Raw genomic sequence first — 22407 nt, 5'->3', positions numbered from 1 at the left:
AACAAGTTGGATTCTAGAACAATCAAATACAAGTTCATAAGATATCCTGAAGGATCAAAGGGATATAGGTTCTATCACCCTGAAAAAAAGGATAATTGAGAGTCGTGATGCAGAATTTCTAGAGAAACTAGAAGAGGAACCGCAATAGAAGGATGTAGAACCCCTGTATTTCATTGACGATGACTATGATTTTGACTCTCAAGAGGAACTAGGAATTTTTTATCAAGGAATTCAAGCTCCTGAAGATCAAGGTGATCATCAGGGACAGGACTGGGAACTTAGGGTAAGTGGGAGTAAAAGAACTAGAGCACCCCTAACTTATTTAGATGACTACTACATTTATCTATGTGAGCCATCTTGTCATACAGTTGACACAGATGTGGAAGAAGTAGTCGATCTCGTAACCTATAGTGAAGCGATGGAATTGTGAGAATCAGGTGAATGATAGAATGTCATACGGGAGGAAATTGATTCTATCACAAAGAATCAAGTATGGGAACTTTGTGACCTACCAAAGGGTAGAAATGTCGTAGGTTGCAAATGGGTACTTAAGAAAAATATAAAGGGGATGGGTCTATTAATAAATTTAAGCCCCGGTTAGTCGCAAAATGATATACACAGAAATGAGGAATAGAATACTCTGAAACTTATTCACTGGTAGCGAAATTTGCCTCTATTAGATTGATATTAGCACTTGTCTCACATTTAGACTTAGAATTATTCCAGATGGATGTAAAAACCGTATTTCTCGATGGCAAGTTGGAAGAAACTATATATATGCAACAGCCTGAAGGTTTTCAGGCAGTGGGATAGGAAGATAAAGTATGTAGACTTAAAAAGTCTTTGTACGGATTAAAACAGTCCTCACGTCAGTGGTACTTAGTATTCCACAAAACGGTCCTTAAGTTAGGATTCGTGGCAAACGAGTTGGACAACTATGTATATATTTTGAAGAGGATGAGTAATTTTACTATTCTCTCCTTGTATGTTGATGACATATTGTTGGCTGGAAATGACTTGGATATGCTAAATAGAACCAAGTATGAACTTAGTAGCAGATTTGAAATGAAGGATAGGGGGGAAGCATCATATATTCTAGGAATTCAAATCATTATAGATTGAACACAACATAGATTATGTTTAAGTCAAGAAAAATACTTAAACTCTGTGTTAAAAAGATTCGAGATGCAGAATGCAATCTCTCATCAACTCCAATAGTATTGGGAAAGACTTTATCAAAAAGTCAATGTCCTCAAGAAGGATAGGAAAAGTTGAATGTACCTTATGCTCAGGCAGTAGGTAGTTTGATGTACGCAATATTGTGTACACGATCGGATTTGGCCTATCCAGTCGGTTTGGTAAGTAGATACCAAAGTAATCCTGGCTCTGCCCATTGGGAAACTGTGAAAAGGATTATGAAGTATATTAAAGGAACTAAACACTTGAAATTGTGTTTTCAAGCAGAAAAGCTTGAGGTTATTGGATACTCCGATGCTGAATTTGGAGGTGACAAAGATGATTGTAAGTCTACCTCTGGTCATATGTTCATATATGGAGGTGCAGCAGTTTCTTGGGGTAGCAAGAAACAAGGGTGTGTTGCTAGGCACACACAGGAAGCTAAGTACATTGCTTGTAGTATGGCAAGTACTCATGCAGTCTGGATAAGACGGTTTTTAAATGAATTTAAGCTGGATCTTGTAAATGGACCAGTGAAAATATTCTGTGATAATCAAGCAGCAATAAGCTTGATACACAGTGGTGCAAATAGCTCAAAGGGAAAACATGTAGAAATACAATACCATTATATTCGAGATATAGTAGAAAAATGTGAAACTAAAGTAACCTATATACCTACCAGTGATATGGTAGTCGATCTCCTCATAAAGAGAGTTCATGCGGAAGCTTACATTAAGTACGTAAATTTAATGGGACTTAGAACAGTATTAGTCTGGAATTTGAACTATGCGTTCGGAATATATATTAGACTTAGAACAGTCTAAGTCTGGAATTGGAACTGAATGTTCCTCATCATGACAATGCTTTTTATTGTTCCTGGAAATGGAAACAGAAATGGATATGTCATGATTGATGTTCCTGGAAATCGAGACTAATGATATTATACATTCGGCCAGCATGGCCAGGGAGATGTTGGTGATGTGGCCACGTTGACCTCATCCAACGGTACCTATTTCCATTTCATAACGGAACGAATATGGAGAGATTTATGGGGGGCGATTCCTAATAGATAGGAAACCGTTTTTCTCCAACGGGAAACTGGATAGAGCCTACATATAGTAAGACTTGGAAAAGGAGACAAAAATCTGACCTAATATATCTATTATTGTGGAGCCCCAAATCACCCAACAACTGAACCCCATTGTCGATCACTCTTACTGCTCTATTTGTCTTCTCCTTTATTGATTTCGCAACAAGAAAACAGCTTGGGACAATTTGTATTCATTGTTGGCAGCAACTCATCACTTCGGCAATAGCTCGTTATGTAGGTATCGACTCTATAGATTTGAATTTATAAGCATTCAATATGTAGAAATTGGGGCTACTTTTAAACGGCACAGGTACTCTCACTCTTTGTCATATTAGAGGAGAGCTTGAAGCTCATCATCTTGAGCATGTTCATTTTACACATTGCCATGATGAGAGCAAGACTCCATCACAACGACTGCAAAGTCTCTATTGATTCCTCATTTCCATGGGAGGTGGATGAGCTGTTCTCGTTTTTCACAGGAATGAGAACACATAATGGGCATTTTGGTGCATGACAGAACGAGGCTCATTCTCCAACCCATTTTGGAAATTAGAACCAGAATGCATACCAAACAGTGTTTCTGTCATTTTAGAATGCGTTCTAGATACAGAATGTATATCAAATACAGCTTCAGTCTTTCCATAGTCACCACACACATGAATACCATCCATTGTCAAAATTCTTCAAATTTTCAAATCTGGTTCTGTTCATATCAATGGTTCCAGTGCTATATTTTGCCTAATTCTTCCTATTAGGCGAGCCTAGGCAGTGGCCAGGGGCCTTGTGCCTTTAAGTTGTCCTACCTAAAGGGGGGAGAGTTAGGTATAAAGATACTATGTTTTAGAGGGTAACTCTATGTTCAAAATAAAAATTTTATTTCTACGAATAAACATAAAAAGAGTAATGTATAAAACATAATAGATAAAGTACAGTAGAGCTAGCAGCGGTGCAGAAACAGTGACACCAACTGTAGTTGCCTCTGCAGCATTCTCCCCACCCACTTTTACCCTCATTTTCCCCCCTCCCCTCTGCCGAACCGAAGATTTCGTTTCCTTTTTCATTCTTTTCCCCCCATGACAGCCTTGCAGCTGCCTTGACAAACTATGGACATGATGTTGTGCAATTGGATGAACTGCATACGAGTACCAAAGCTCAGTAATAGTGCTTGTTGGAGCAGTGCTCGAGGTCTTAACCAGATCGATCATTTCAGGCAGCTCAATAGACAGTCTTAACTAAGTCGATACAGGCTTCTCGTTGAGAGTGCAGGTGATCTTGTTGTTGTCAGCTCCCAGGTCAATCATAATAAGCTGCTTGTAAAAGAAAAACATGACTGCAAAGAGGTCATAAAACTCATACATGGTATTGAAAATAGGCACATCACTAATGCTTTCAAGTAGACTACAGCAATATTCTTTGTTGTCTCCACTACACAACTTAGCACATCATCCATCCAACCAGATCATTAGAATTCTGTCAGCAGGAATACAGACAAAACTTTGCAGTTAAATTTGTTCAAAGGAACTACTCATCTGAAAAATTATCTGATCATGAGATTTTACAGAAAGGCAGTCATTACTAATAATTAACCAGTTCATCCTGCATTATTTTCTCCCTAGGTCAGGCTTCCAGCATGGACGGTCCACCCTTCCCCATAAATATTAGAATTCATGCAATAGGTAAATTCAGTAGAATTCGCTAGGAAAATCCTTTTCCAATAAAAAATAAATATATAAAACATAAAGGGCCATTACCCAGTGCTGGTCCCGCCTATGCGAGGTCCTGGGAGAGGTGAGTTTGGAATTGGTCCTAGCCTCTAGCATATTTGTGCAAAGTGGTCACCCAAAATACTCAAACCAAGGCATTTTCCCTGACAGCCTGAACCTTTGAAATTGTTTTTAACAATAACTAAACAGTATTCAAAGGCAATCAATCTACATTGCAAATGCTAAACCACATTTTTCATCAGTAATCAAACCCTATATAATAATCTAAACATTGAAGTAAGATTTTCTTTTTTGGGCTTTGAAGGAAATTTAAACCTCTTATAAGTGAAGTTTGGTTTTTAAAAGGTATCTACTCTATAGAAAAAGGGGAAACAGAGGGGGAGGGGGGAAGGTAACGGCCAAGAGGCTGGAGCTCAAGACCTCCTGGTGAGCGTGGGCTTAGTGCACCACAGCTTCACCAACTGTGCTAGGCAGTCTGTAACCCAACTTTTTTTAACCCTTTAGTCATTTGATGCAGCACTTCAAGCCAAGGGATAAAGTGGCCACTTAGTCAACACAACGAGTAAACCACGAACAAAAACAATCTTCTTCTCCCTCTCAGATGTTTTCTCCACCCAGGTAGAAACCTTAATCTTTTTTTTTTTTTTTTTTTGTAGGGTAGAACCTTAATCTTTGAAACCTTAAACCGAGGAATCTGCCATCCACTCCCATCTCCAATCATCTCTCCCACCACTTGAGACCTTAAACCTCATTCCTTGAAACCCTAAATGTGAACCAAAAATCAGAACCCTTTGGAAATGGAGAAATTGCCATCGAAAAGATGGAGGTCATCAGGGCATTGCAAGAAATTTAAGACGTAGTTGAAGAAGAAGAAAAACAAGGAAATGGAAGAGGACTTCAATCACCAGAGGCCAGTTGCAGCAGTTTCTGTCAGCTTTGTCACAATCCCTGCTGTTTTCACCACCAAAAACATGTGGTGAGAAGAGAGATTAAATGAGACTTGATAGAAGAGTTGATTTGAGAGGGAGTGCGGACAACAAGAAAAACTATCAATGAAAGGGTACTTGCCTACACGGAAGGGATGAAGGGATGAAGAAAATTACAAAATCATCCTCACAGTTAAGTGATACTTGTACATTGAACAGGATGGTTAAAAGTCTTTTATTTTTTATTTCTTTTATTTGGTAGAACAAGATGGTTAAAAGTCCAGTTAAACCCAATTGACACCTCCTCAGGTGTCAGGGAAAAAAAAAAAGAGTAATATTTTAAGCAAAGAATGATTCATTAAAGAAGAAAAACAATACAAGTTGAGTAGTCACGCTCCACATAAAGTAACAGAGCAGAAAGCCCAAACCAAATCTAAACGACGACAATAAATGACAAAAAGCCATATCTCACAAAGGAACCATAACCAAATCACAATCTAGGGCGAACAATTCCGAGCTTCATGAGAGATCATCCACAATGTCATTTACCCACCTAGCACTCCATTGCAATGAGGTAACAAATGCATCTAATGGGAGGTGACAAGCACCAAATAAGACAAATCCTCCTTTATAATAGAATCATGCTACCAGCAAATATGGTAATCTGCAATCCTGTTCAAATGGCTAATAAATTGGCCCTAATCAAGTTGCCCCCCCCCCCCCAAAAAAAAAAAAAATCAGACATGATATAATTCTGGAAACCACCTAGTATAGCATACGACCTAGAGATGGGTCTAGTAAAAGAGAAAGTAGTGTTTTCTTAGGGTTATCAAAGTATAAATGTGTTGCAATAATGGGTTTTAGGGAAAGTGTCAGTTACCAAACAGACCCTAAGGGGTTTAATGGTCTTTGTAATTCTCTAGAACCTTCTCTCCATTGTTATAAATAAAGATGGCTGGTGTCATATTAGACACAAGTCATTACCCCATTCATATTAGGATCCAAAATCCTAAGGGCTCTCCCTCTTCTCCATCTCTTTGACTCTTTCTCATTTCTCTCCCTCTCTCTCCCAGCGCCTCCTTCATCTGTGCCTCCCTCTATCTCTCTTCATCTGCTTCTCTCTCATGGTGGAAGCTTCTTAAACCACCAAGAGGGTTTTTAGCCTCCACCCATCCTTCCCCTGGGCTCTCAGACTCTCTTCTACAATGATCTGAGAGACCCAGAACCTTTTTTTCATCACTTTTTTAGGGTTTTCTCCCTGAGAATGTTTATTCATTGCCGTGATGCTTTTTCCCCGCTCGATGCTACAAATGTCTTGATGTCTGTTACAATTGATGCCTCTTATCCTTGTGGTGGTATATACCGATCACTTTTTCTTTTAAGGTCTCCGTTCTAGAGCTATCCCAAAATCATTTTCTCAGAGTTTTACCCTTTATCAATTTTTGGGTTTTCTAGCTTTTTTTAGTTATCTTGGTGTTTTCTCTATCTCCGGCTAGTGTCTCTTCTATTTGCATAGCCCCCTTGAGTAGCAACCATGTCTACCATCTCATCTACTTCTACTGGTGGAGACACCGCGACTCTTTCTACCTTTCCTCCTTGTGCTATCAAGCTTGATGGCACAAACTACCTTATGTGGTCACACTCGGTCTACATCTCCATCAAGTCTTGTGGCTATTACGGGTACCTCACTGGAACCACAAAGCGTCGACCACCAATGCTGAGATTGACAAGTGGAAGTGTGCCAACTCTTTGGTTATGGCCTTCCTTGTCAACACCATGTTGCTACAGCTTTCGCATGGCTATCTCCTCCTTGACTCCGTTCCGAAGATCTAGAAGTCTGTCTAGGAGATCTATTTCCAAGCAGGGAATGATGCTCAGGCCTTTGAGCTTCGTCAGAAGGTTCATAATCTGAGGCAGAGAGGGCTCACTCTGTCATAGTACGACTATGAGTTGCAGTCACTATAGATTGAGTTGGATTTCTATGAGGAGTATATTCTTTCCACCACTGAAGATGTCACTAAGTTTTAGAAGCGAGAAGACAAAATCAGGGTCTATGACTTTCTGGCAAGTCTGAATGTGGAGTTTGATCAATTACGGTCCCAGGTTTTGAGTCGTGACTCCTTTCCTACCTTGGATCAAGCCTATACTGTGATCTACCTTGAGGACAATCGACGTACCACTATGCTTCCACAGCAAGCTACCACTCCTACTGAGAGATCTGCACTCGTTTCTAGCACTCAGTCCCTTAGTGCAGCCCCACAATCTGGTGGCTCCTCTACTAGGACTTCAGTGAAGTGTGATTACTCTGAGAAGCAGCGTCACACCAAGAAGCATTGCTGGAAGCTTCATGGTCATCCTGCTGATACATCTGGAAAAGGGCGAGGGAAGGGTCATGTTGGTACTTCTGGGCAGGCCAACCATATTGAGAGCCCTAACTCTGACTCTGCTCTTAGCTCCTTAGTAGCCTCGCTATCATTTGACGAGCTTACAGCTCTTCGACGCCTCTTGACACGTCTAGACTCTTGCACCTGCCACTGCGAGCTCTGCTCATTCCACCCCTTCTAGGTCAGGTATCTCCTTTTGTGGCCATACTATGTTTGTCCCTTCTACCCCTTAGATTATAGACTCTGGGGCATCTAATCATATGACAGGCCGCTTATCTCTTTTTTCGCAGTATACTACTTGTTCTTGTAATGGTAAGGTCAAATTGGCTAATGGGACTTATTCCACTATTCTAGGGAAGGGCTCTGTTGGTTGCACCCCCTCATTATCCCTTTCTAGTATATTACGCGTTTCTTCTTTTTCCACTAACCTTTTGTCTATTAGTCTTACTTCCAGTCTTAATTGCAAAGTCACATTTTTTTCGTCTCGTTATGTTTTTCAAGATCTGGTGACAGGGGCAACGATTGGCTCTGGTAGGGTACATAGTGATCTGTATCTGCTTGATGATGACTCGGCGTTAGTCTCTGGTCAGGCTCTTCAGACATCTTCTACATCACCTCCCATCTCTGAGTTACTGCAATGGCATCGTCGGTTGGGACGTCCCCCTTTGGGAACTTTAGCTGGAGTTTTTCCTTCCTTTAAAAATTATAATTCGAGTCAGTTTTTTTGTGAGGCATATGTTTTGGCCAAACAAACTCGAATCACTTATTTTGTTTCTGAAAATAAAAGTGTCAGATACATTCTGATATTTGGGGTCTATCTTGTAATATGTTTGTCAATGGTTATCGATGGTTTGTCTCTTTTATTGATTGTCATTCTCGGACAACTTGGGCTTATATGATGCAAACCAAGGGTGAGACCTTCTATGGCTTTCAGCAGTTTCACCGCATGGTTCAGACTCAGTTCAGTGCTACCATTAAGATCCTTTGAAGCAACACTGGCCGGGAATATTTTGAAGGGTCCTTTCAAGCTTACCTTTTTAATCATGGGATGACTCATCAGACTAGTTGTGTGGATACTCCGGCTCAGAATTGGGTTGCTGAGCGAAAGAATCACCACCTGTGTGAGGTAGCATGCTTTCTTATGTTTGAGATGCATGTTCCTCCCCAGAACTAAAGCGATGTAATTCTCACTGCTACCTTTCTTATCAACCGAGTGCCTTCTCGGGTCCATGCCTTCCGCTCCCCTCTGGATCTTCTCCAAGGTTCCACTGTTTTTCCTGTTCCTCCTAAGGTATTCAGTAGTGTTTACTATGCTTATGATCATCATCCTCATAGAAAGTTTGATCCTCGTGGTCTCCGATGCATTTTTCTGGGGTATGCTCCTACTCAAAAAGGCTATTGATATTTTCATCCTCCTACTCGGCGTTGGTTTGTGACTATGGATATTGTCATTCACGAATCTACGTAATACTACACTGCGACACCTCTTCAGGGGGAGTCTCCTTCCATTGTAGAAGATATGCCGGCATCTCTAGATATTGTTATCCCTGCTAGTATCCCGTTTCGAGGGGAGCGTGACACTCATACTTCTCCTACTGCGTCTCGGCCAGGGATACGTGTGTATAGTCACAGAGAGTAGACTCAGACCACTACACATATAGAATCTATCCTACCATGCCAGTCGTCTCCTCTCAAGCCTGATCTTGTCCCCCTGGACCCTAGTAATTCTCCTTCTGTTGATCAGTCTCTTGAGTTGCCTATTGTTGTTTGTAAAGGCATTAGGTCTTGTACTTTATATCCTATTGCTAAAACTCTTTCTTATGACTCTCTCTCTCTTTCCTACTATAGTTTTGTGTCTTCTCTTTCCTCTGTATCCATTCCTCATACCTGGCAAGAAGTGAGTGCAGACTCACAATGGCAGGCAGCTATGGTTGAAGAGATGCTGGCTCTGAAGAAGAATGACATATGGGATCTAGTGTGTCTTCCCTCACAAAAGAAGACAGTTGGGTGCAAATGGGCCTTCACAGTAAAACAAAAGGCTGATGGTACAGTGGATCAGTACAAGGCCAGACTTTTTGCCAAAGGCTTCACACAGACTTGGTTATGGGATTGACTATTAGGAGACTTTTGCTCCAGTTGCTAAGATGAACACAATTCGTGTTCTCTTGGCTTGTGCCTCCAACTTAAATTGGGATCTCCAGCAGTTAGATGTAAAGAATGCCTTCCTTCATGGAAAGTTGAGGAGGAAGTGTATATAGACATTCCTCCTGGGTTCACTTGCTCCAAAACCCAAGGGAAGGTATGCAAGTTGAAGCGTGCTCTGTATGGGCTGAAGCAATCCCCTCGTGCTTGGTTCAGACATTTTCATAAGGCTATGCTTGCTACAGGTTACTCTCAAAGCAATACTGACCACACTCTGTTCATCAAGAGATCTAGTGGGAAGATTGCTATCCTAATTGTCTATGTAGATGATATTGTTGTTACTGGTGATGATCTGACAGAAATCTCTCACCTCAAGAGATACTTGAGTGAGGAATTCGAGATCAAATACCTAGGACAACTTCGTTACTTCCTCGGCATTGAAGTTGCCAAGTCTTCTCGTGGGATTTACTTGTCTCAATGAAAGTATGTGCTTGATCTTCTCTCTGAGACAGGCACGTTAGGATATAAGCCGGCAGACACCCCTATTGAAGCTAATGGTCACCTGAGTAGCAAGGAAGGTGATCCGGTTGATAAGGGGAGATATCAAAGGTTAGTGGGGCGATTGATCTATCTCTCTCATACACGCCCTAACATAGCATTTGCCATCTTCGTGGTTAGTCAGTACATGCATGATCCCTACTCGACTCACATGGAAGTTGTGCTGCGTATTCTCTGGTACTTGAAATCTGCCCCAGGATGTGGCATCCTTTTTTCTCCTCATGATCACCTTAGGGTGGAGGCCTTCACAGATGCAGATTGGGCAGGCTCCTTTGATGACCGCAGGTCTATTACTGGTTATTGCACCTTTATTGGTGGTAACCTTTTTACATGGCATAGCAAGAAGCAAGTCGTGGTTGTCCGTTTAAGTGCTAAAGCAGAGTTCCGTGCTATGGCATATGGAATTTGTGAGCTCCTATGGTTTCATGGTCTTCTCACTGATTTGGTTGTCCTTGCTACTCTTCTTATGAAGCTCTTTTGTGACAGTAAATCTATCATTAGCATTGCTCACAACCCTGTCCAGCATGATCGAACCAAGCATGTGGAGATCGATCGACACTTCATCAAAGAGAAGCTGGATATTAGCCTTATCACTGCGCCTTTTATTCCCAGTAATGAACAACTGACTGATGTATTTACTAAAGGTCTTAGTAGTAAGCATGGTTCGAAATCTCGGCGAAATTTCAGAATTTCGGTGTTTTTTTTTTTATCGAAACAAAATTACATACGAAATAAGGTGTATGCAAAATTTCGATCGAAATTTTGGTATTTCGACCTAAATTTTGGTACCGTTTGGTATCTCATCGAAACAGTACAATCCAAGTGTTATAAAAACACCATTTCGTGAAGACAGAGTCGAAGCTATCTCGGTGATTTCAGTTCAAGGAGGCTATTTTGAAGGAAAAACACTCCTTCCATCCTCTAATTAGCAACATTATCACACTATTTGACTTCCATTGGATTCCTACAAGAAGATCTATACTTTCAAAGCCTAAGGAAGGTAAAGTTCTTTCTCTCAAACCATTTTTTTTTTTTTGAAATAGTACATAAATACTTATTGGATGCTTGTGGATTTTTTATATGTTAAACATTAAAGTCCAATCTATGACCTCACGGAGTTGAAATTTTTTTTTGGTACATAAATATTCTTTTATTTTTCTGGTTTAAAAATTCATTTTCCATTAAGATAAATTGTTACTTTTTATGCTAAATATTGCTTTGATGGTTGTCAACTATATATATTTTAGTCACTAATGGCTGTTCTACGACTCCTTCAGAGTAAAATTTTTTTCCAGCCAGTATTTATTTATTTTAATTTTTAAAAATTTTGAAAAATAGATCAATAATTGAAAATTAATTTTAAAAATAGGGAAAAATAGGAGATTAATATTAGAGTGTTTTGAAGCGTACTATATGCTTGCTATGTTATAATATCTTTGATTTTGTTGTATTATGTCATTAAAATATTTTTTTAAATTGATTAAAAAATAATTTTATGTAAGAATAAAATATAAACAGCTACCATATACTTGTAAGTTAATAATGACAATCTTTTTTCTTTGCATCAATATCAAGGTGACATAAAATGGCTAAAGGAGGCGATGAGGAAAGAGGGAGAAGAGGAAGAGGATGTGGAAGACATGATAGTAGTCGTGATAGTGGAGAGATTGCATGAAAACACGGAGAGCCAATTGAAGGCGACAAGAGGCATACAAAATGCAACTACTATCATAAGAGGTTTATGGGTGGTGGGGCCACAAGACTTGAGCAACATCTGGTTGGAAATTCCTTAAATGTCGCTAGATGCAGAGAAGTGTCTTATCATATTGCCAAGGCCATAGCTGAAGACATGAAGAGGGGGAATAAGAGAAAAGCGACAAAGGAGAAAACGAGGATAGAGTTTGAGGAGGCATTACATGCTCCCGTGCATCGATATAATGATGATAGTGATGATGACAGCGATGACCCAGTGTATGTGCCTGATGACATAGAAACTGACCAAGAGGCTAGAGATTGGCGGCAGGTGCAAGCATTGAGCCAACAGAGTCTTCATAAGGATATGGAAAGGTGTAGACATGGAGGGGCTGGTCCATCTAGAGCAAGAGATAGTGGATCTTCATAGATCCCTTTGCCCTTTAGGAGATCACAGAGTACAAGGGCAACCCCACCTCCAGCTCCAGCTCCAGTGGTTCCACCTCGTGTGAACCCCGTTCTACAACAGGATCCCCATGCGTACAGGAAAAAGGGTAGTAAGCAGCGTAAGATAAAGGGGATGTGGGGAGACATGAAGGTTTATGTTGGGGAGGCAGTGTCTAAGTGGATGTTATTTCATAGCATCCTAGCAAATGCCACCACAGGTCCTTATTACCAGCCGATGCTTGATGCTGTGGCTGAGGCCGGTCTAGGGATAAAGGGGCCGACTGCATATGAGGTGATGAATGTATATTTGCCTAAGGAGAAGGCTGACTTGAAAGTATATACTGATGAGTTAAAAGTTATGTGGAAGAGCTATGGGGTAACCATAATGTGTGATGGTTGGACAGGACCCACAAGAAAATCCATCATCAATTTTATGGTTTATTGTGATGGTAGAACCATTTTCTTGAAGTCTATTGATGTATCCAAGGAAAGAACGGATGCAATATATATTTATAAGCTTTTAAAAGATGTTGTGGAAGAAGTTGGGATACAAAATGTCGTTCAAATTGTGACTAACAATGGAAGTAACTACAAGAAGGCCAAAATTAAAATGATGGACAACCCTAGATTCCAACTCTTTTGGACTCGTTGTGCAGCACACTGTATTGACCTAATGTTAAAGGACATGGGAAAACTTAAAATTGTGCAGACTGTGGTTGAAAGGGCTAGGCAAGTGAGCACATTTGTCTATAATCATGGGTTTTCATTGAACCTATTGAGGGAGAAGTGCGGGGGTGACTTGGTCAAGCCCGGACTCACAAGATTTGCTACCAACTATATTGCATTCCAGAGTTTTGAATCCAAGAAAGTTGGTCTTCGATCCATGTTCACATCTAATGAGTGGTTTGGTTGGAGGGAAGCAGGATCAGCTAGTGGAAAGGAAACATAGGCAACCATTTCATTAGAGTAGTTTTGGACACAATTGGGTAAAGTGGTTAAAATCTTGACAACAATTGTTGGCGTGTTGAAGTTGGTGGATTTTGCTTTCAAACCCACCTTGCCAAGGCTGTGGGTTGCTACTGCAATGATGAAGGAAAAAATGTCTATGCTGCCAACCCACGTGGAAGTAGAAAATTTGTGGAAATAATAGAAAACCATAGGGAGAGCCAGCTTTTGCATCCGTTGCATAATAGCCGGTAAGCAAAGTTGAATACATTCTTTTATGTGATATAAAAATGCATTAATGTTCACATTGACAATAATATGTTTTGTCACATTTCAGCATACTATTTAAACACTAGGTATCAGTACAGCAAGAGACTTGCATTGGATCCGGATCTTTTAGAAGCAGTGAAGTAGGTAAAGTTACAATCAAACCTCGATCTACAAGCCAAAGCCAATACTAAGGTTAGTTTTGTACTACTATTACTATTATACTATAGGAATCTAAATTTTAGTACAATGGTTGTTAACTAGGGTCCTATTTGTAAATTTGATATAGACGAAAGAATTTAGGGATGCATTAGGCAGCTTCAGGGCTCCTGCCACATATGCGGGCCGTACTAATACTGATCCTGGTATGAAATCTAAATTTTAGTATGTTACTTATACAAGTGTTAAGTGTTTTGGAATATAAATAATCTTGTACACTTGTTGTAACTTATAATACAGCTGAATGGTGGGTGTTGTATGGGGGTTCATCTCCGTAATTGAGAAATATTGCCATCAAAGTACTCTCCCAGACATGTTCTGCATCTAGTTGTGAGATAAATTGGAGCACATTTTCACTCATCCATTCGAAGAAGCAGAATCGATTGAGTTCACAACGTCTGAATGACTTGGTGTATGTGCATTATAATATGAAACTGAGGATACAACACATACGCATAGGTCAGGATAATGATAGGGACCAGATCGAGTTGGCTGATATTTTTCAGATCGACTCAAATGATGAGGATCCTCTAGCGGACTGGGTGAGGGATAGAGGCGAGCCGTTGATAGATCAACCGGGAGGTAGGCCAGACCCATATCTAGTGCGAGAGATGGCGGTCAATGTTGATGATTATATGGCTACAGATGGAAGGATACATTCACAGACCTCTCGACCATTCGAGCCTGCACCTGGTAGGGATGATGATGATGATGATGACAAAGAGGATTGGTCCATTTCATCGGGTGGTCATATCCACACCCAGACTCAGACACAAACATATGGTGATGGTGATGGTGATGGTGATGGTGGTGGTGATGGTGATGGTGGCGATGGTGATGATGATGACGATGATGATGGTGATGGTGGTGATGGGGGAGGTGGTGGTGATAGATTTAAAGGAGTTCAAGAGCAGTATGAGCAGGCCGATCCACAGCCAGAGCCGGGGCAATTCACTGAGGAGAGTCGATTTGAGTATGCCACACATGATTCTAATCATGGTGCATGTCCATCAGGTAGAGGGAGGAGTTCAGGTTACATAGAGGGCCTCATCGCCGATTCGGTGAAGGGCAATGAGATTGTATGGACATTGATAGCCTATCTACTTCTATTGGTGGAATGAGTTTGAGTGGAAGAGATAGTCATCTAGACAATGAGAGTAGAGGGAGTGGGCAATGGCATGTCCCATCATTTACTGGAGGGAGCACCTGGTCGCACTATCATGGACCTTATGGTCAATTCACTAGGATGGGGCATACATCTGGTTCATCTATTCCTAGTAGTAGTACTGACTATGGCTCCCAGACCCAATCACATGGTAGTGGCTTTGTGGACACTTTATTCTCCTACCCAATCAACCCGTACACGTCGGATCCATCAGTTGACAGTAACTCAATAGCTGATTCTTCTTCATACTATGGTGGTGATACGTACTCTCGAAATGGTTACCTTCAGTATGTAGATGACTCAGTCTTTTTGACAGTTGTGGAGGACTACGTTCGATTATTCTCTCAGACTATGATGTGTGGCATGCATTTGTGGCGCAATCAAAGGAAAATGGACGTCATTTCTTTCGTACTGAGCGTGGAACCAGCCAAGCCGTCATAGTTCTTTCCAGGAGATATTAGATACTACATAGTCATTATGATTACTATTGTACACTTATACTATTGTGTAAGTTGCGTGCTCAGTGTTTGACTTTAGTTAGGACTTGTGGATTAGGGAGTCGCATAGTATACTACTCTAATACTCTAAATATTAGCTAATTAATGTTGATGTATGTTTGATCATGGCTTAAATGCATTATTTATTTGTTTTACTATCATATTACATCTTGTTCTAGCAATGAAGTAGGTACAATTTCCAGAATAGTTCGATAGTTGATGCCAAACAAAGGTACAACTCTAAAACAACATCATGTTCTAATATTTTTGCATTTTTATGTTCTTAGCATGTTTATTAACCTTACAATAGACTATCCCCCAAGTTTCAGGTCAAAATACCATTGTTTGACCACTAAAACAGCCAACTGAAACAAAACAAAAAAAATTTATAGTTTTGGCCGAAATCTCGCCGAAATTTTGGTATTTTGGTGGCCATAAACCCACTGAAATACCGAAACGAAATGAGATTTTGAACCTTGGTAGTAAGACGTTTCATCATATTATCTGCAAGTTGGGCATATGTGATATCTATACACCAACTTGAGGGGGAGTGTTGTAATAATGGATTTTAGGGAAAACGTCAGTTACCAAACGGACCCTAAGGGGTTTAATGGTCTTTGTAATTCTCTAGAACATTCTCTCCATTGTTATAAATAAAGAGGCCTCGTGTCATGTTAGACACAAGTCATTACCCCATTCAACAAAATGCAAATGTACCAACATTGTAGCTGGGTATGCAAGAGAAGTTTAGATCAGCTTCAAGTCATATGGCAGGCCTCTTGCTTCCTTATGATTTGCAGACAATGCAATCAAATGGCAGCATAAATACTAAACGCAAGATTCTAACTTCCTGGTGATTTTCAGTTTTCAAAGCTTTAGGTCTCCAATATCAAAGAATAGGAACTGAAGCACCAGCCCAACATATGTTGGCTTGCATAAGGGTGAAATTACAGAACCATGGTGGGGCTGGAAAAAAAATTTAAAAAAATATAACTATTATACTCTGCATCCTAGATATCTTTGAGAAGTGTTGTTCAGCTACATTGCAAGTAGGTGGTTTAGGAAAATGTCAAGACAAAAACAAAAGAAGGTGCCAAATAGTTCATCTATTGATGCTTAGATTGCCCAAATATTGGATAACAGGATTCTAAATCTGTTACCTATAAAGATTGATCATCAGGGTCCCATTAAAGAGTCTGATTCCTAAGGCTCAAGACTAGATATTGGCAAAGCGAAGGCTATTTATGCACTTGGAATGGTAACATCTATGCTATTGTTGAAATCAGAGAACCAAACCAAAAATGTTGAGTAAAGCAAGCAAAATTCATTTAGAGCATGGTATTTTCAAATTCAAAACTAATAAACTTTTAGTTTTGAGATAGCTGAGTAAGATGGAACTGCATTTGAGAGAAACCAGGACTGTAGACAGTCGGAAACACCAGGAAGATTTCTAGTAAGTAACACTAATGACTGTGTTTTCCGGATAAAACAGCCATTCGGCCAGTCCTTCCACTAATGAACCAAAAGGATATAACTATGAGTACACTAAATCCTTTGGCAGTATTCTTGAAAAAAATACTATATGATAGTGCATCAAAGTTTTCCATGAAATTAATGGATCCTCAGAAAGACAAGGAAAAGCAACTGATGGAAGCGAATAATTTCAGTAACATTTTAGCTGTCTCCCATTCGGGATTTTACTATTTTAGAATGCTAACAATTCAAGTCTCCTCCCAAATCTTTTTAGTGGCTTTCTCTACGAATGAACTAGTACCACAGATAATGAGTTTGCCTCAATAATTAGCTGAATTTCAGAGACACCTGGAGGAAGATTTTTGGGGAATGTGTGCAGAATGTATAATATCCAAATACATTTTTCTTTTGATGTTGTAGGAAGTTGTGGTTTGGTTATACTTATGCAGCACCATCTATCCAGTTATAAGAGAATATGTTACTACAATACCTCTTGGTGCTCAAAAAAGTGAAGTAGAGAGGGGTACAATGTAATAGACAGAAAAAAAAAAAAAAGAAAAGGAAAGAGAAAGGTCTTTTGCCAGTGCATTAGAGTCTAGACTCCATTTTTACCATAATAAGGTAGGTAGTAAATTGAAGGCCAGAATAATTGGCATGAGGATTTATTGTGAAAATAGTAAATATGAATTCTATAATAAGGAATATAGCTACCAAACTATTTTTTCTCAAAACAAGGTGAACCAGCAGTGGATAAGTGGCAGGAACAAGTATTTTTCATCAGGCAACTACAAGAATGGGTTGTTTAGCACATATTACTTGCCAACTCAAAAAAACGATGCGTTTGAAATTGTTTCATATAAAGAAGAAAATAATCATAAGTATACACCCTCACTAATGAAGCAAATGTTGAGGTTGAAAAGAAACATCTACTGGTGATGTAGAGAAATTTGAGATATCCATCAAATCAACCATTGATTTATTGAGTATGCAACAAAGTTTTGTGAAAATTTTAGATTTTGATTATAAGAATTATATATATTCGAGATAATGGTACAACAAAAAGGAGATGGGCGTGTTGTTTTTGAGTATTTTCATAAAATGCAGTTAGAGGATCTATCATATTTTTATTTAATACAACTAGATGATGATCATATCATGAACATTGTTGGGAAAATGCTAGATCAATGGTTGATTATATAGATAGACACTTTAGAGATGTGATGTATGTTTTGAAACAACTTATCTAACGAATGCATATGGTCAGCCTTTTGCTCTATTTTTTGGGGTTGTGGAATTTCTAGGTTGTGGAATTTCTAGGGATATTTTAATCTTATTAGTGTTAGGTAAGGCTCCCACCATTGTCAACAAAGGGGGGCTGCCTTCATTGTTAAAGCTAGGCGGCAGCCTCCTCCATTGTCAATGTTAGGTGAGAGTCATTGTCAACAAAGGGAGGCTACCACGACGGTCAAAGATAGGTAGATAGTTGGTAGCTTGCTCCATTAATGATATTAGGTGCGAGCTTGGTGGATAATAATGATGGTAGAGAAGAGTTTGGAGGGAGGAAGACCTTATTCTTCTCCACATCCTCTATATAAGTTGTAAGGGCCTTAGAGCTCAAGACAAGAAGAAAGAACAAGAAACTCTATTCTTCTCAGCTCTCTTCCTCTCAACTTTCTTCCTCTCCTCTCTTACTTTTTCTCTCCTCTCCTTCCTCTTCTCTAATCTGGTTGCAGGATTCTAAACTTGTAACAGGGGTTAATCACTATAAACAAACAATTCTCTTTGGTGCAACATTGCTTTATGATGAAACTGCAGAATCATTTGAGTAGTCGTCTGAGAATTTTCTTAGTGCAATGCCTGGAAAACAACCAAAAACAATACTTACAAATCAATGTGCTACAATGGCTAAGGCAATATCAAAGGTATAACCTAGCTCATATCATTGTTTATGTATTTGGCATATTTACCAGAATGCAGCCAAGCATCTACGCCATGTTTTTCATTCATCAAAACAATTTATATCTGATTTTAGTAGTTGTGTATATGACTATGAAGATGAAGGTGAATGGCTTGCTGCATGGGATAATATGTTCATAAATATACACTCAACGATAATACATGGCTAGATGAGATATTGAGGAGAGATAAAAATGGGCAATGATCGATATATGTTCACCGTTGATATGAAAAGCACCCAACGTAGTGAGTCAATGAATAATGAGTTTAAGACATAATTAAAAAGCGAAGGATAATTTTTAATGATTTTTTTAAGCTCAACAGTCGGAACAAGAAAAAAAAACCCTAGCCAAATCCTATAACATGGATTATTCAACCTTATATTATCAACACGGTGCTAGGGTGTTCCCTGCCAAATTAAGTGATATGCTCACTATGACCAAAGTGTAGTGTAAAGTGAGCAACGGTTGGCTAAGGCATCCCTTGCTTTATAGCGTATATTAGCAAAGAGCCTTTATTAATGTTTAAAAAATTGCAAAAACATATGCTTCGTTTTTTGAGTATTTCTTAAATTTGCTATTCATTGACTCACTACATTGGGTGCTTTTATATCAGCAGTGAACATATGTCGACCATAAACCCTCTCTCATCAAATCCCATCTAACCATATATTATTCATTCATCTTCATCTTCATAATCATATACATAACTACTAAAATCATATATAAATTGTTTTGATAAATGAAAAACATGGCCTAGATGCTTTGCTGCATTCTGGTAAATATGCCAAATACATAAACAATGATATAAGCTAGATTATACCTTTGATATTATCTTAGCCATTACAACACATTGATCTATAAGTATTGTTTCTGGTTTTTTTCCAGGCATTGCACTAAAAAAATCTCAGACGACCACTCAAATGATTCTGCAGTTTCATCGTAAAGCAATGTTGCACCAAAGAGAATTGTTTGTTTATGGTGATTAACCACAAAAAATGAAGCAAAAGGCCGGCCGTATGCATTTGTTTGATAAGTTGTTTTGAAAAAAAAAAACATCACATCTCCAAAATGTATATATAATCAACCATCAATCTAGCATTTGCCCAACAAATGTTCATGATATGATCATCATCATCATCATCAAGTTGTATCAAATAAAATATGATCGATCAACACGCCCATCTCCTTTTGGTAGTACCATTCTCCTCTTGGAATATATATAATTCTTATAATCAACATCTAAAATTTTCACAAAACCTTGTTGCATACTCAATAAATCAATGGTTGATTTGATGGACATCTCAGATTTCTCTACATCACCTACAGTAGATGTAATCTTTCTTTTCAACCGTAACATTTGCTTCATTGGTGAGGGTGTATACTCATGATTATGTTTTTCTTTAAATGAAACAATTTCAAACACGCCATTTTTTTGAGATGGCAAGTCATATGTGTTAAACAACCCATTCTTGTGATTGCCCGATGAAACAATAGTTATTATCATCGTTTATCCACTACTCATTCACTTTTTTTTTTTTTTTTAGCAAAACTAGTTCAGTAGCCATATTCCTTGTAGAATTCATATGTACTATCTTGTTCCAGTTCATGATATTCGTTTTCTCTACCATTTCCAGCTGTCTAGGTGAAGCCTTCCATTGATGTCTCTTTACCCACGATCATTTTTTTTTTTTTGGGTGAATAATTTAATTCATAACCAAAGAGAAGGAAAAATAAACAGGCCCAAGAGGGGAGGGGGAAGAAAAGAGAACAAAATCCTCAAGGGGTTACAATGTTCTTGATTACAGAGCTTGGAAGCTCCCAGGAGGCAACAATGTGATAATTTTTGGGGCAGGGGGGATATGTGGTTAAGACTTTTGAGATCTTTGCTTTGACATCGAAGAAGATGGAGTTCCAAATCTTTTCTAGCAGCCGAGAGTTGGAAGTCCATTTCCTATGATTTCTCTCCATCCATATTTGGTTAAGAGTAGCACAAAAGGCCAGCTTTCCCACATAGTCACAAATAATCTTCCCTTGGAAAGTCATGTCCACCCAAATCCACTCCTTTTGGAAAAGTAGGATTCTTTTGTTGGCCAGCTAGCATTTGGAGAGTATGAGCTTCCAGATGAAGAGACAAGGCAGGCGAAGAAAAGATGATTCATGTCTTATAGATCAGATCCACAAATATAGCATAAAGGAGAGAATTGCATGCTTCTTTGGATAAGGAAAGCTTGCGTAGGAAGATCGTTCATAAAGACTCGCTAGGCAATGAAGCTTTGACATGGAATGTTGTGTTTGAACCAAATGAGCTTATGCCAAGGGGAGGGCGGACCATGAGCTCTAATGAAGTCCCAGGCAAACTTGACACTGAAAGTGCCACTCGAAGCATGGGACCAAATAATAGTATCAAGCCTCCCAGGATGGGCGGATGGTAGCAAAGCCCAGATTTCGGCTAAGAGAGCTGAAGCAAGTGTAGGAGGATTCCAAGAGCCAGCATAGATGATGTCGGCCACCAAAGCACTTCTAGGGAGCCCCGAGTTGTAAATATTTCTAGCACTGAGAGATTGAGATAGGAGCCCGTTAGGATGCCAAGGATCTAACCATAGGAAGGTAGAGGAACCATCCCCAATGTGAGAAATAATGACACTGGACGCCAAAGATCTCAAGGAGATTAACTTCCGCCAAACCAAGGAGGCATCCGAGGGAGAGTGGACCAACCAGAAAGTTTCTTGCCTGAGGAGATGCGAATACACCCAATCCACCCAAATGCTTTTCTTTTTACTGACAATCTTCCATATGAGTTTAAGCATGCCTGCCATGTTGACATCCTTGATGCGTCAACCCCCTTCCTTTTTAGGGAGGCAAATTGTAGCCCAACTAACAGGTCGGAGGAAGCGAGAGGACTCACACCCTTTCCAAAGGAAGGAGGCAAATAAGCATTCTAACTTTGCAACAATCGACTTGGGGAACACATAAATACCAGACTAGTATATCTATGAAGCTTGAAGGACTAATCTGATGAGGATGAGGCAACCTGCAAAGGATAAAAGCGCTTTCCTTTCCACAGTTGGAGGTGCTTTCTGATGATATCCAGCATAGGGAAGCAATGGTGACTCAAGAGTCTCGCAGGGATGAGCAGGAGGCCCAAATACTTGACCGGGAGAGAGCCCAAAGCAAAGCTTGTGATCTAGAGAAGAGATACCTTTAAGGCTTCTAAGATCCCAGCCAAAAAGATAAAAGATTTCCCAAGGTTAATGCAAAGACCATACATCAAAGCAAACCGGCTAACACAGTGCATGGTAGTGCCAAGGGATAAAGCATCAACTCGAGAAAAAGATCATCAGGTCATCAGCAAATCCAAGGTGAGTGAGCCTGATTGCCTTGCACTTGGAGATAGGAATGATTGACCCCTAATCTATAGCAGATTGAAGGCTATAGGACAGAACCTCCATGGCCAGAAAAAATAAGTAGGGGAATAAAGGGCATCCCTAACGAATCCCAGTAGAAGAGGATAAGTATCCCGCCGAACTGCCGTTGACTAGCACTGAGAATTTGGAGGCAATACAGTGGAAGATCTAGTTGGTGGAGATTGGGGGGTATCCCATCAAGTTGAGAACAAAAACAATATAATCCCACCTCAAGGAGTCAAAAGCCTTGTGAATATCAATTTTCAGGAGAGCTGCTGGAGGTCTAACAATCTCATGGCAAAGAAGGATGTTGTCTCCAATGGATCTACCCGGGATGAAG

At 39.6% G+C, this 22407-nt stretch overlaps 1 protein-coding gene and 1 pseudogene across 1 annotated transcript; one reads left to right on the top strand and one right to left on the bottom strand.

Moving 5' to 3' along the window:
- Positions 1-3120: 3120 nt before the first annotated feature.
- Positions 3121-22407, bottom strand: part of LOC122071105 — a 32195-nt pseudogene continuing 12908 nt past the window's right edge.
- Positions 11850-13088, top strand: LOC122071178. Its single transcript, XM_042635524.1, has 2 exons — positions 11850-12067; positions 12140-13088. The coding sequence occupies exons 1-2, from the start codon at positions 11850-11852 to the stop codon at positions 13086-13088; spliced, it is 1167 nt and encodes a 388-aa protein (XP_042491458.1).

This window comes from Macadamia integrifolia, chromosome 1, assembly GCF_013358625.1.
Source record: "Macadamia integrifolia cultivar HAES 741 chromosome 1, SCU_Mint_v3, whole genome shotgun sequence".
NCBI lineage: Eukaryota > Viridiplantae > Streptophyta > Magnoliopsida > Proteales > Proteaceae > Macadamia > Macadamia integrifolia.
Note: the sequence above shows the minus strand (reverse complement) of the source record. Positions and strands in the feature narration are given on the sequence as shown.

Bases quoted from the DNA above. Each gene is read 5' to 3' on its own strand.
- LOC122071178 (XM_042635524.1), top strand. From the start codon at position 11,850: ATGAAGAGGGGGAATAAGAGAAAAGCGACAAAGGAGAAAACGAGGATA. The intron at 12,068-12,139 runs GTGTAGACATGG...TTTGCCCTTTAG, and splicing joins CTTCATAAGGATATGGAAAG to GAGATCACAGAGTACAAGGG.